The 13513-nt window shown below is 46.2% G+C and overlaps 1 protein-coding gene across 1 annotated transcript in view; it reads left to right on the top strand.

The window, feature by feature from the left end:
* FRMPD3 (FERM and PDZ domain containing 3) overlaps positions 1-13513 on the top strand; it is a 97353-nt gene that overhangs the window by 49711 nt on the left and 34129 nt on the right. The window contains 4 exon segments of the mRNA XM_007992499.3: positions 2809-2945; positions 3279-3405; positions 5673-5762; positions 7451-7630. Of these exon segments, the coding sequence (XP_007990690.1) occupies positions 2809-2945; positions 3279-3405; positions 5673-5762; positions 7451-7630 (534 nt within the window).

The following is a 13513-nucleotide window of genomic DNA, read 5'->3' as shown; positions in this document are numbered from 1 at the left end:
ATTTTCTTCCAGTGTGTAGCTTGCCTTTTCAGTCTCTAAACAATGTCTTTCACAGAGCAAATGTGTGAATTTTGATGAAGTCCAATTTGCTAATTTGTTCTTTTATGGACAGTGCTTTTGGTGTCATATCTAAAAAATCTTTGTCTAACCCAAGGTTACAAGAATTTTCCCCTATTTTTTTCTAGATGTTTTATCATTTACAGTTTTATATTTAGGCCTATGATCCATTTGAATTAACTTTTGTATGTGGTGCAAGGTATCCATCAGAGTTTCATGGTTTTATTTTTTTATTTTTTTATTTTTTGCATATGGATATCCAATTGTTCTAGCACCTTTTGTTGAAAAGGCTATCCTTCCTCCACTGAATTGCCTTTGTACTTTTGTCAAAAATCTATTGTCTGTATATATAGATCTATTCCTGTACTCTCTATTCTGATCTGTTGATCTACTTGTCTGTCCTTATGTCAACATCATACTCTTGATTACTGGAGCTTTATAATAATTCTTGAAATCAGGAAGTAGTTGTTCTCCAACCTTGTTCTTTTTCAAAGTCGGTTTGGCTATTATAGGTCCTTTGCATTTTCATGTGAATTTTAGAATCACCTTGATAATTTCTATCAAAACCTGCTGTGATTTGAATTGGGATTGTGTTGAAACTATAGATCAATTTGGGGACAATTGACATCCTAACAATATTGAGCATTCCAATCCCTGAACACAATATTTCTACATTTAATTATATCTTCTATAATTTTTCTCAGCAGTATTTTGTAGTTTTCGGTATATAGGTCTTTCACATGTTTTGTTAGATTTGTTCGTAATTATTTCGTTGTTTTTTTTTTAATTCCAATTTTCAATTATTTCTTGCTAGCATACACAAATACAATTGGGGTTGGGCATGTTGGCTCATGCCTGTAATTGGGAGGCTGAAACAGGAAGATCACTCGAGCTCAGGAATTCAAGATCAGTCTGGGCAACATAGTGAGATCCCATCTCTATACAAAAAGATTTATTTTAAAGAGAATAGAAATACAATTGATTTTTGTGTATTGATTTTATATCCTGAAACCTTGGTAAACTCACTACATTTGGCCCTTCATATCTATAGGTTCCATATTTGTGGGTTTTGAAAATATTCAAAAAACAATAAAAATAACAGTACAGTAATAAAAAATACAAAATGTAAAAATACAACATAATAACTATTTACGTAGCATTTTTGTTTTAGTTTAGTTTATTTTGAGACAGAGTCTCGCTCTGTCACCCAGGCTGGAGTGCAGTGCCATGATCTCGGCTCACTGCAACCTCCACTTCCCAGGTTCAAACAATTCTCCTGCCTCAGCTTCCCAAGTAGCTGGGACTATAGACATGCACCCCACACCCAGCTAATTTTTGTATTTTTAAATAGAGACAGGGTTTCACCATGTTGGCCAGGCTGGTCTCAAACTCCTGACCTCAAGTGATTCACCTGCCTCAGCCTCCCAAAGTGCTGAGATTTCAGGAGCGAGCCACAGCATCTGGCCTACATAGCACTATAGCACTTTTTTTTTTTTTTTTTTTTTTTTTTGAGATGGAGTTTCACTCTCGGCTCAGTGGAACCTCCACCTCCTGAGTTCAAGTGATTCTCCTGCCTCAGCCTCTCAAGTAGCTGGGATTACAGGTGCCCACCTCCATGCCCAGCTAATTTTTGTATTTTTAGTAGAGACGGGGTTTCACCATGTTGTCCAGGCTGGTCTTGAACTCCTGATCTCAGGTGATCCACCAGTCTGTGCCTCCCAAAGTGCTATGATTACAGGCATGAGCCATCGCACCTGGCCTTATATAACATTTTAATTGTATTAGGCATTATAAGTAATCTAGAGTTGATAGAGGTATACAGGAGGATTTGCATAGGATACATGCAAATACTACAGCATTTTATATAAAGGACTTGAGCATCCACAAATTTCAGTATCCATGGGGGTCCTGGAAGAAATCCTCCATGGATACCAAGGGAAAACGGTAGTTGTAGTAGTTTTTGGTAGTAGATGCCACTGAATTTTCTACATAGATGATCATTGATGATGTATTCCTTTTCCACTCTCTCCTATATTATAGTGATATCACTGTGGCTCCCTAGTCCCTTAGTCCATACTGGCTCCACTTTAACAAAATGGGCGACTGGTCTAACCAAGGCTGACTCATTGATAGCTGGGGCTGTGACCCTCAGGGTTTGGGGGTTGTCATACCCTTGGCCAGTAGTTCCTGGAGACCTCCTCTAGGATAGCATAGAGAAGATTGACTCATCAACATGTTTGTCCTTCAGACACCAAGAAGCAGAATGCTCCTCCATCCCTGCAATTCAGCTCTCACCAGGGGCTTCTGGGCCAGGGCCCTGTGGAGAGTCCCTCCCAATATCTTTCTCCCCTTGTTTCCATCCGAGCTAGTAAAGGAGTCTTGTATGCCTTGGGGGTGAGTATAACCCCCCCCAAAATAAGTGGAAAAGTCTCTTATAAAAGGAGGAAAGAAAGGGAGTGGTGCCATGTCTCACTTCTGCAGTGAACTGGACTGTCTGCTTGTACCTTGCCATTGTGTGCCCCTGTCACTGAGAAGAAGGCTATCTAGTATCTGCTGAATGAAGTGAACAGTGTCTCTGAGACCTGAGGTTCCTCTGTTGTCTCTTCTCCAAGGGGAGCTCCTTCCTCTGTCCCTTGATCTAGCATACCTTACTGATACTATGAGTATTGTCTGGGATGTAAGGGAGTAGATCAGGGGGTGGGGAAGGAATGTCTCCTTCAGCCGATAGATTTGGACTGCCCTTTCTCACAGAGTCGGAATGATGTTATTCGAGAACGCTTTGGAATGGATCCCAAGCCAGAGATGCTTTTGGGCCTTGCTGCGCTCCACATCTATATCACTGTCTCGGCCACTCGACCTAGTCAGAAGATCTCGCTCAAGAATGTGGAGTGAGTTGTGCTGGGGCCCTTTGGAATGAGGGGCGAATAGTTGCGTAGGGAAAAGGTACACTGGTTGAGCTATGCTATGCTTTTCAGAAATGTAGGGCATGGGATGCGAGTGAGAATTGGAGTCCCTCACATCTAGACTATGAAGCCCTAGAGCTACAGCTTCTACTAGGGATCTATGGCTAATGTTATTTTCCCATCCCTGTCCCTTTTTCTTTCTCCTAGTCTCTATTCCTCCATCTCTACCTCTCAGATTCAGTCAGTTTCTGTCTTACCATCTTCTCTCTGTCCCACTTTGCCTCTCTCACTAATCTCTTACTTTTCTTCTGCTTTTAGGAAGGAGTGGGGCCTGGAACCCTTTCTTCCCCCCTCCCTCCTGCAGGGCATCAAAGAGAAGAACCTCCGGAAATCTCTCTCTCAGCAACTGAAGGCTCACCAAACACATCCTTCCTGCGGCACCAAGGTATCCAGAGTAGGCCACTGGGCATGGTGCTCCAGGCACTACTGGCCACAGGGAGATCCTGGGTGGTTTCCCAGCAGAGTCTGGTCCTCTAGGGATCCTCTAGACCACTGCTTTTGACTCAGGTGCACACACGGCGTGGCCAGGTGTGGGGGCAGTTGTGGAGAGGAGTCTTCCCCAAGCCTGAGCATCCCAAAGAGACAGCTGAATGACACATCACTGAGAGAGCTCAGGGTCCTCAAAGCAAAGGGGCCAAGATGCAGGAGCTAATTCTTAGGCCCTTTAACCAATTAGTCAGTGCCGATTGAGCATGTATCCTGTGGAAAGCATTGGACCCTAGGGAGGCACATGTTTTCCATGGAAATGACTAGGCTGGTGTGGTGGCTCATGCCTGTAATCCTAGCGCTTTGGGAGGGCAAAGCAGGAGGATCGCTTGAGCCCAGGAGTTTGAGACCAGTCTGGGCAACATAGTGACACAGCGTCTTTACTTTAAAAAAAATAATAATAATAACAATACAAGTAAAAAAAGAAATGTACCTTTGTACCTCTAATTCGTCAGTCTTAGGATGTGGAATTCTGGGAGACAAAACCCCAGCCCAAGGGGAAGGGGGAGAGTAGGGGGCACAAGACCTGTCCTGGAGAATGGGTCACTGGGTAGAATGGCGAGGGATCAGGTTACTGCCTTCACTTTCTGGTGCTCTGAGAGACTCCCATTGTCTACTTTCCCAAGCCCTGGAGCAACTTCTCAGCTTTGTAAGATTCAATCTGCCTGTGCTTCCTGCCCAAGAAGCAGGAGAGTGGTGAAACGCACTAGAATCAGCATGCAGATGTACACACGGGACGCAATCGCCCCCATACATTCCTCCCATTCCAGATTTCTTGCATTACCAACCAGCTTCTCTTTTAAGATGCAAATTTCCCCAGAGAGTTAAGCCATTCCCACCTTGCTGTGAATACTTAATCAGATTGTTTTCTTCTCAACTGAGGGTATCAGTGCTCACCACCATTTCCTCAGGTAACATTTTTTTCCGAGGAACCCCAGTGCTTGGGTTGGAAATATGAAGATGAAGAGGGCCTGGTCTTGGCCCCTGAGTCACGCACGCACAGTCTAATGGGAAAACACATTAGTCAGTCCCAACACAGTGCATTAGGCACAGGTGCCCTAGAAGCACAGAGGAAGAATACTAAGCCTAGTCTGAGGGAGGTGGAAAAGGCCAGAGCTGGGTCTTGAAAGACAGATAAGTTTGTCTAGATGAATCCGTGGGCATGGGTCATGGGAGGAAGTGTTTCCCAGGCAGGGAGCTCCATCTGTACAAAGGCCCAGAGATATGAGAAACCATGGTGCAAGGACAGAAATGCAAATCATTCAGCCTAAGCAAGTACAGAGAATGCAAGCTGTGTGCAAGGGGTGAAGGTAGGGTGAAAAGAAGAGGCCAGAGAGGTTGGCAGGAGCCAGTTCATGGAGGGCCTTGTGTGCCAAGGAAAGAGGTTGTACTTCGTTCTCAAGGCAGCTGGGAGCCATTGAAGGGTTTAAAACAGGAAGCTGATGTGATTAAACTTAAGTTTTAGGATGCTCCCTCTAACAGTGTGTGGAGGCACTTGAGGGAAAGAGGGAAACGAGTGTTAGTCCTGAAGGTAACCTGGCTGTCACCCTGACACAGGTGGGAATGTCAAGGCAATGACTGACTAGAGAAGAGGGATGGATAGATTAGAAAAGGAGCTAGGGGGTAAGTATCCAAATGATCTGGTAACTGGTGGCCCTCACATGAGATGATTAAGGAGTCCAGTGTGACTCACAGGTTTCTGACTCGATTGCCCAGGGGATGCTGATAGAGACCAGGAATGCCTGAAGTGCAGGCTTGGGACTTAGGAGTGCTTAGTATGAAAGGTATTGAGTAGGACCCCCAGCTGGGGAATGACCAGCATCTATGTGACTCTAGGGGTCTGAAAGATCTCAGGAGAGAGGTATGGATTAGGTGGGGCATCAGTTAATTGGAATTAAACCAAAAACAAAATGAGTAAGCTGCATACTTTAGGAATGAAGATCAGGAGGTAGGACAAGATTTTAGAAAGGGAGATGAGATACTAGAGGGAAGAGCTGTCCAAACTAGAACCTTGCTGCTGTTTTATAAAGGGTGTCTTCACATCTCCACAGTGTCACTTGCTGACTGGTACCTGTCCTAGGATGTTGAGACTCCTCATTGAGAACATGAGTTTGCTTTTCCTGTGCTCCTCAGGCTTCTCATATTTCTGGATGGATTTTTCCACAGGGCTCTGCAATTCAGGCAAAGCTCCAGTATCTACGAATTCTGAATGAACTTCCTACCTTCACGGGCGTTTTGTTCAACACTGTAGGCCTGGTCAGTGGGGCAGCATGGGGGGATGTGGGGAGGGAGCCCTTTGCTGGCTCTTGTCCTTGGGTGTGGGGGCAGGAGGGGCAAATATTTCTAAAGGCCTTCCTTCCTCTTCCTCCTCCTTCTGCCTCTCCCCTCCCTGGCCCTGCCTCTGCTAAAATGATACAGTGGGAAGAGATATTTGTTTTGAGTATCCCTCCATGACCTTTTTTTGTTCCTCTTCCTTGATTTGGGGGCTCAGCATACTTTTTCCATAAAGGGCCAGATAGTAAATATTTTAGGCTTTACAGGCGGTCCGCACTGGCAATTGTGGCAGCTACTCAGCCCTGCTGTCAGATTATGAAAGCAGCCACAGACAATGCATAAACAAATGAGTGTGGCTATGTGCCAGTAACTATTTATGGACACGAAAATTTGAATTTCATGTACTTTTCACATGTCACAAAACATGCCTCTTCTGCTATTTTTCCCAACCATTAAAAAAATCTAAAAACCATTGTTAGCTCCTGGGCCATAAAAAAATAGGTGGTGGGTGGGATTTGGCCCATGGGCCATGGTTAGGCAACCCCTGCTCTATTTCATTTTTGTTCCATATACTCCCGCAGTCCCCTATCCTAGGTTTCCTGAGTCCTTCTACTTCTCCCCCTGCTTGCTCAGCACCTTTGCTGCAGGAACAAGACTCTGGGGCAGGGCACAGCTAGTCCCACCCTAAGACTGTGCCCCAGGCTAGTTTACCCTGGTGAAAGGAAATTCAAATCACCTTGCTGATTGGATCCAGGTGCTTGTCTTGCTCCCAGGAGCACACTGTCAGCTAGTGCGGCACATCGGTGGAAAGTCACTTATCAAAGTGCCTATAGACAGACACAAGAGGTTCCTCAGGGTGATGCCAATACCAGGGAATGGGCCACCAGAGGACCCAGGCTTGATTGCTCCAAGGAGTCTGTCAAGACCTCTTAAGGGAATCCAGTCTTTCAGGCCGAGAGGTAACCATTTACATACTGGGATTTGAAGAACACTGAAAGCCCACTGTCCCCTCCCACCTCCTTCATACACTGTCAAATCTTTCTTCCACCCACCTACCACTGCTAAAATTTCTATTGGCCATACCTGCTGGAGTGCCCATTAAAAGGTCAATCTCTGCTTAAGGAGGGAGGCTGCCGTGAAGTATCCAATCAACCCTGAACACCTTAGGCACAGTTACTGTGCCAGTTTAGTTTTTGGCCTGGGTGAGAAGTGCAAGTCTGAGTGGCTGTTGGTGGGGGGAGGGTAAAGACCAGACACAGGATGCCGCCTTCTCAGGCAGAGCACTGAGTGCGGGCCTCAAATGGCCTGCAGCAACAAATGGAAAGTCCCTGGGGCTTGGTAGGGGAGGGTGCTCCAAAAGCCCCCAAACAAACCTCACCTACTTCACGATTTTGCTAGAGCCAGCCCTTCTGCCTGTGCACTTTACTCAACCTGCTGCTGAGGCTAAGGTGTTCATTTGGACCCATAATCTGGGGCTCTATCCCAGGAACCATTTTCTGTCCCAGACCATTTTCCCCTCCAGGTTGTCCTACTGTGGCACTAAGCCCCAGATATTTTCAGATCCTACCAGCAGCGTCCAATGCATGTTTTCTATTTCCTACTTCTGCCTCCTCTCCCCACCTCCTCTACCCTTCTTTCTGTGAACGTTGCCTGCCATTCTTGGGCACCAGGATGAGAAGCAGTCGGCCACCACTCTCCTGGTGGGACCCCGTCATGGCATCAGCCATGTTATTGACCTCAAAACCAACCTCACCACTGTGCTGTCCGAGTTCAGCAAGATCAGCAAGATCCAGCTGTTCCGGGAGAACCAGGGTGTGGCCCGGGTGGAGACCAGCATAATGGATGCCAAGGTAAGCCCTGCTTTGAGGGTCTCCTTCTGTTCAGGAACAGGCCTTGGGAGTAGAGGAAGAAGTAAACTTGAGAAAGAGAATTTGAGTCTGTCAGGTGAGGTTCAGTAATTCTGAAGTGGTTCAACTCTGGGACTCTTTGGGCTAATCTTTCTGTCTCTTCTCAGCCCTCAGGGACATGCCATTTTGACCAAATAATAAGGTCAGCCAGCACTAAGGAATGCTAGGGAGACAGTTCTTCAGCACAGGCCAGGGAAACTGGAGAACTTGGAGCTACCCCCAGGCCACTGCTTCTCATTTTTCTCATATCATAGCACACATAGAAAATTATATTCACAGGCCGGCATGGTGGCTCATGCCTATAATCCCAAGCTTTGGGAGGCCAACCAAGGTGGGCAGATAACTTGAGTCTAAGGAGTTTGAGACCAGCCTGGGCAACATAGTGAAACTCTGTCTCTACAAAAAAATACAAAAGTTAGCTGGGCATGGTAGCACACACCTGTGGTCCCAGCTACTGAGGGGACTGAGGTGGGAGGATTGCCTGGGCCAGAGAGGTCAAGGCTGCAGTGAGCCGTGATTGCACCACTGCACTCCAGCCTGGGCAACAGAGTGAGATCCTGTCTCAAAAAAAAAAAAAAAGAAAGAAAGAAAGAAAGAAAAGAAAATAAAATTATATTCATGTGGAACATTGGGGTAAATGGAGCAGCCCCACAGACTCTGTCCACCCCAGGTTCTGCCTGGCTGCCCCAGAAACTATAGGAATGAATATCTTGGCCCATCTTTACCCATTCCACGTGCACACCAGTTGGGGGGCCCTGCCATAGGCACATGCACCTTGAGTCATTGAAGAGCATGTGAACAGAACAGAGGGGGCTTGGGAAGAAGAGGAACATGCAGAGTCTTGTCCTTATTTCACCCCCCGAGTCCAGCCCTTCCAGAACCTTAGATTTATTCCCATAGATCAGCTCCTTCGGACTGGCAAGCAGCTGTCGCCTGTGCAAAGTCTGGCAGTCTTGGTCAGCCACCCCCTCCACAGCACTCCTGTTTGAATACCAGTGACCACTGTGGGTGGGGGGCAGGCCTGCCTGCCAGCTGGCGGAAGCTCTTAGAGGAGTTGCAACTTTCCTTTCTTAAATGATTTCCCAGGGGGAGATATTGGTAGCAGATTAAGTGGTGGAGTGTTTGCTGTTTCTAAAACAGAAAATTATTTGCTTCATTTTTGTCTTTGTGAAACCCAGAAAGCTTTAATATGTTAATTTTTCCACCTGTGATTCACAGGATTCCCATTGGTTTAGGAACTGGCTTGGAGCCGATGTTTAATTGGCTTGTGGCTACCTCCTCAACCAATGGTTGCTGCCCTCCTCAGATGTTGTTGGGTAAAAAGCCAAATGGACTGGCAGAGAAGGGGGCAGGGAAGACAAGGCATGCAGGGGAGATGTGGCTTCCTGAGAAATAAAAGAGGTTTAAAATAGAGACACAGCTTTCCAACTGAGTCTTCTATGTTTTGAGTGATTCTCAACATTGACTACACAATAGAATTTCCTTAAGTGCTTTGAGAAAAAACCAGATGCCTGGGTCCTACTCTCAGAGATTATGATTTTATTGGTCATGGGTGAAGCCCAGGCATCAGGATTTATTTATTTTTTTCAGTTTCCTAGGTGGTTGTGTAATGCAACCACTTTGAGAATGCACAGGCTTGAGACCTATATTACCAGAGCTCTGGGACGAAACAGGCTGAACAGGGGATCAGTGGGTGTTGCCTGAGTGAGGAGCACTATGCTTATTTCTAGGAGTGATCCAGCCACAGTTGTGGGAATGAATGCTGCCCTAGAGAGGCTACATTGTCATGGGGAGAGACTAGATTCACAAAGACACACGACCTGCCTTAAAAGCACAACATCAGAACATGTATAGAGCTCTGGAATCAGACAAGGCTCAAATCCCAGCTCTACTACTTCCTAGCTGTGTGACCTTCAGAAAGTGTCTTAACCTCTCTGAATCCTGATTCCCTCAACTGCAAAATGGAATGCCTATCTCAAAATGTTTTTGTCAGGATTATTATTGTTATTTTTAATTTTAGACATGGGGGTCTTGCTATGTTGCCCAGGCTGGTCTTGAACCCCTGGGCTCAAGCAGTCCTCCCAAGTCGGCCTCCCAAAGTGCTAGAATTACAGGCATGAGCCACTGCATCTGGCCCATTGTATTAAATGCAAAAATGTACATAAAATGTCTTAGCACACTGCCTGGCACACAGTAAGTACTCAATGAATGAGACCTGTTATTTTTTCAAAAGCAAAACATCAGTAAAGAAAAAGTAATATGAAGTAAATGTTGCAGACAAGTGTGATCTGGAATATGGAACAAAAGAACAGGAAGGAGTTAACCAGATCTGACTTCCCACAAGAGGGTGTTTTAAGCTGGATCTTGAAGTGATAGGCATGAATTAGCAGAGAGAAGTGGGATGTGTTCAAAGGCAAGGAGCAAGCACAGAAATAAGCAAGCCATATGTGCAGGTCGATAAGCATAGTTGCTTGGCTGGAGAGGAGAATAACGAGAAAAGAGATTGCAGAGATTGGGGGTGGGCAGAACAAGTTGGTTAAAAGCCTCAAAGGCCAGTCTGTGGAATTTAGATTCAATGTGGTAGAACAGTGAGAATCCACAGTAGGTCTTTGAGCAGAGGGGTGATTAAATAAAAGTTGATTTGGACCAGGGTGTAAGATGGGTGAGAGCAAAGCTAATGTGGAGCTAGGGCAGTGAGGAGGGGATCATGGCACTAGTCCAGGAGTGAAGGAACAAGGGCCTGTGCTGGAGGGACAGCAGTGGTAATGAGAAAAAAAGAGGAGATGTGAAACATGCGAAATCAGTAAGACGTGGGTGCATATTCTCCCCTGCATACCACTCTTGCACAGACAATGCACATGTCTTATTATTCCTAGCCCTTCTGCCTACTTCATGGGTCGCAAATACTCTGAAGAATGGTACTATGTGCCCAGCAGAAGCAAAATGGATGGTATTGTGGTGAAAGGAGAAAGGGAAGATTGAGGGAGGAAAAAAGATCAAGGTTTAGATTTGACTGTCATTTAGTATGAACTTGCTGTTGTTGGGAAGCATGCTAAACACAGAATTTTTTTTCTTTTTTTTTTAATAAAGAGGCTGGGCACGGTCGCTTATGCCTGTAATCCCAGCACTTTGGGAGGCCAAGGGAGGCAGATTACTTGAGGTCAGGAGTTAGAAACCAGCCTTGCCAACATGGTGAAACCCTGTCTCCACTAAATCTCCACTAAAAATGAAAAAAAATATATATATATATACACACACACACACACACATATATATATATATCAGCTGGGCTTGGTGGCACACACCTGTAATCCCAGCTACTTGGGAGGCTGAGGCAGGAGAATTGCTTGAACCTGGGAGGCAGAGATTGCAGTGAGCCAAGATCATGCCACTGCATCCCAGCCTGGGGGACAGAGTGAGACTCCGTCTCAAAAAAATTAAAAAAAAAAATTAAAAGAGAAAAATACATGGCTTGCTGGGTGCAGTGGCTCATGCCTGTAGTCCCAGAACTTAGGAAGGCAGAAGTGGGAGAATAACTTGAGCCCAGGAGTTCAAGACCTGCCTGGGCAATATAGCGAGATCCCATTCTCCACAAAAATGAAAAAGAGAGAAAGAGAGAACACCATGGCTCCTTGCCTTCAAGAAGCTTACCTAGCTTGTAGGATAGACATGCACAAATATGGCCAGGCACGGTGGCTAATGCCTGTAATCCCAGCACTTTGGGAGGCTGAGGTGGGTGGATCACCTGAGGTCAGGAGTTCGAGACCAGCCTGGCCAACATGGCAAAACTCTGTCTCTACTAAAAATACAAAAATTAGCCACGTGTCATGGCACACACCTGTAATCCCAGCTACTCTGGAGGCTCAGGCAGGAGGATCGCTTGAACCCAGGAGGTGGAGGTTGGAGTGAGCCAAGATTGTGCCACTGCACTACAGCCTGGGCGATAGAGTGTGACTCCATCTCAAAAAAAAAAAAAAAAAAAAAAATGCACAAATACATGACACACAGAAGGAAGCGCTATAGGAGAGCTACCAAGAGCATGTTAGGGGAGTACAGGGGAGGACAAAATTCTGGCTGGGGGCATTAAGGAAAGCTTATTAGAGGTGCTATATATCAGCAATATTTGTGTTTAGTGAGAGGTGGCTCTGGGAAGGAATTGGGAGAGCAGGATTGGGAAGCTTCTTACTAGAGAATGGCTTCCCTGGGCTCAGTAAGAATCTACCCACCAAGCCAGTGGTGTGCTGGAGCTGGCTCACACAGTGCATCAGAGCCAGCTGGGCACATCTCTCCCCATCTCTTTGTTCAGTGCCATCATGTTGATAGTTTGAAAGCAGCCATGGTGGGTGTATGTACATCAGGGAAATTGGCCAATGCTACAAATTACTACTTGAAAGAACTGGCTGTGGGCTGGGCGCAGTGGCTCATGCCTGTAATCCAGCACTTTGGGAGGCTGAGAGGGGTGGATTGTTTGAGGCCAGTAGTTCCAGACCATCTTGGCAAACATGGCGAAACCCCGTCTCTACTAAAAATACAAAAATAAGGTGGGCATGGTGGCTTGCACCTGTAATCCCAGCTACTCAGGAGGTTGAGGTGGGAGGATGGCTTGAGCCTGGGAGGCAGAGGTTGCAGTGAGCCGTGATCATGCCAGTGTACTCCAGCTTGGGTGACAGAGCAAGATCCAGTCAAAAAAAAGGAAAGGAAAGGGGAGGGGAGGGGAGGGAAGGGGAAGGGAGGGAAGGAAGGAAGGAAGGAAGGAAGGAAGGAAGGAAGGAAGGAAGGAAGGAAGGAAGGAAGGAAGGAAGGAAGGAAAAGGAAGGAAGGAAGGAAAGAAGGAAGGAAGGAAAAGGAAGGAAGGAAGGAAGGAAGGAAGGAAGGAAGGAAGGAAGGAAGGAAGGAAGGAAGGAAGGAAGGAAGGAAGAGAGGAAAGGAAAGGAAGGAAGGAAGGAAGGAAGAGAGGAAAGGAAAGGAAGAAAGAGAGAAAGAGAGAGAAAGGAAGGGAAGGAAGGAAGGAGGGAGGGAGGGAGGGAGGGAGGGAAGAAAAGGAAAGAAAGGAAAGGAAAGAAAGAACTGGTTGTGAAATGTTTACCAGCACACAACTGCATAGGATACACTGAAGAAGGACTTTCTGAACATCCTTAACAGGGGACATGGAAGTTAGAAATCAGACTTGGCCCATTTCCCCCTAGATAGGCCACTCTGGTCTAGTAATATTCTGGAAGGGTCTGGTGAAATTAAGATGATCCATTTAAAGTAGTTCTCAGCCCTGACTGCACATTAGAATCATATGTAGAGATTTAAAAACCACTGGATGCCCAGACTCTTCCTCCCAGACCATTTAAAATCAGAACTCTAGGGGGTTGGGGCCCAGGGGTATACAGGTCTTTACCACTTCCAGGTGATTCTAATTTGTATCTGGCCTGAGAACCACTACCTTAAGTGATATTCTGCCTTGCTGCCAAATTGGCTGGCTGTGCCCATTTAGCCTTTCCTAGGGCTGTGGAGGCAAGAACCAAATATACTGATCCCTTGAGTCTCTAGACCATCATCTTTTACCCTTCCCCTCCAGGCCCCTGGATTCCATCCTTTTCCTGTTTTCAGGGATGCTAGAGTGAGTGAAGGCTACCCCAGGGAAAATCCTTTTCCTAGTTGGCATCTCAGAGTGCTAAGTGCCTGATAGCTCCCAGGGCACCCTGGGAAGGAGATGTGGCTGGAGCATGTCAAATGAATCCCTGCTGTACCTTCTCCTGGCTGGCTCATGCCTCCAACTCCATTCTCCTTTCCTCATGCTACATTTGAAGATGTCCTGGGCATATTAATTAGTTTTCA

The sequence above is a fragment of the Chlorocebus sabaeus genome, chromosome X (assembly GCF_047675955.1).
Source record: "Chlorocebus sabaeus isolate Y175 chromosome X, mChlSab1.0.hap1, whole genome shotgun sequence".
NCBI lineage: Eukaryota > Metazoa > Chordata > Mammalia > Primates > Cercopithecidae > Chlorocebus > Chlorocebus sabaeus.
This window is presented reverse-complemented; position numbering and strand designations above follow the sequence as displayed.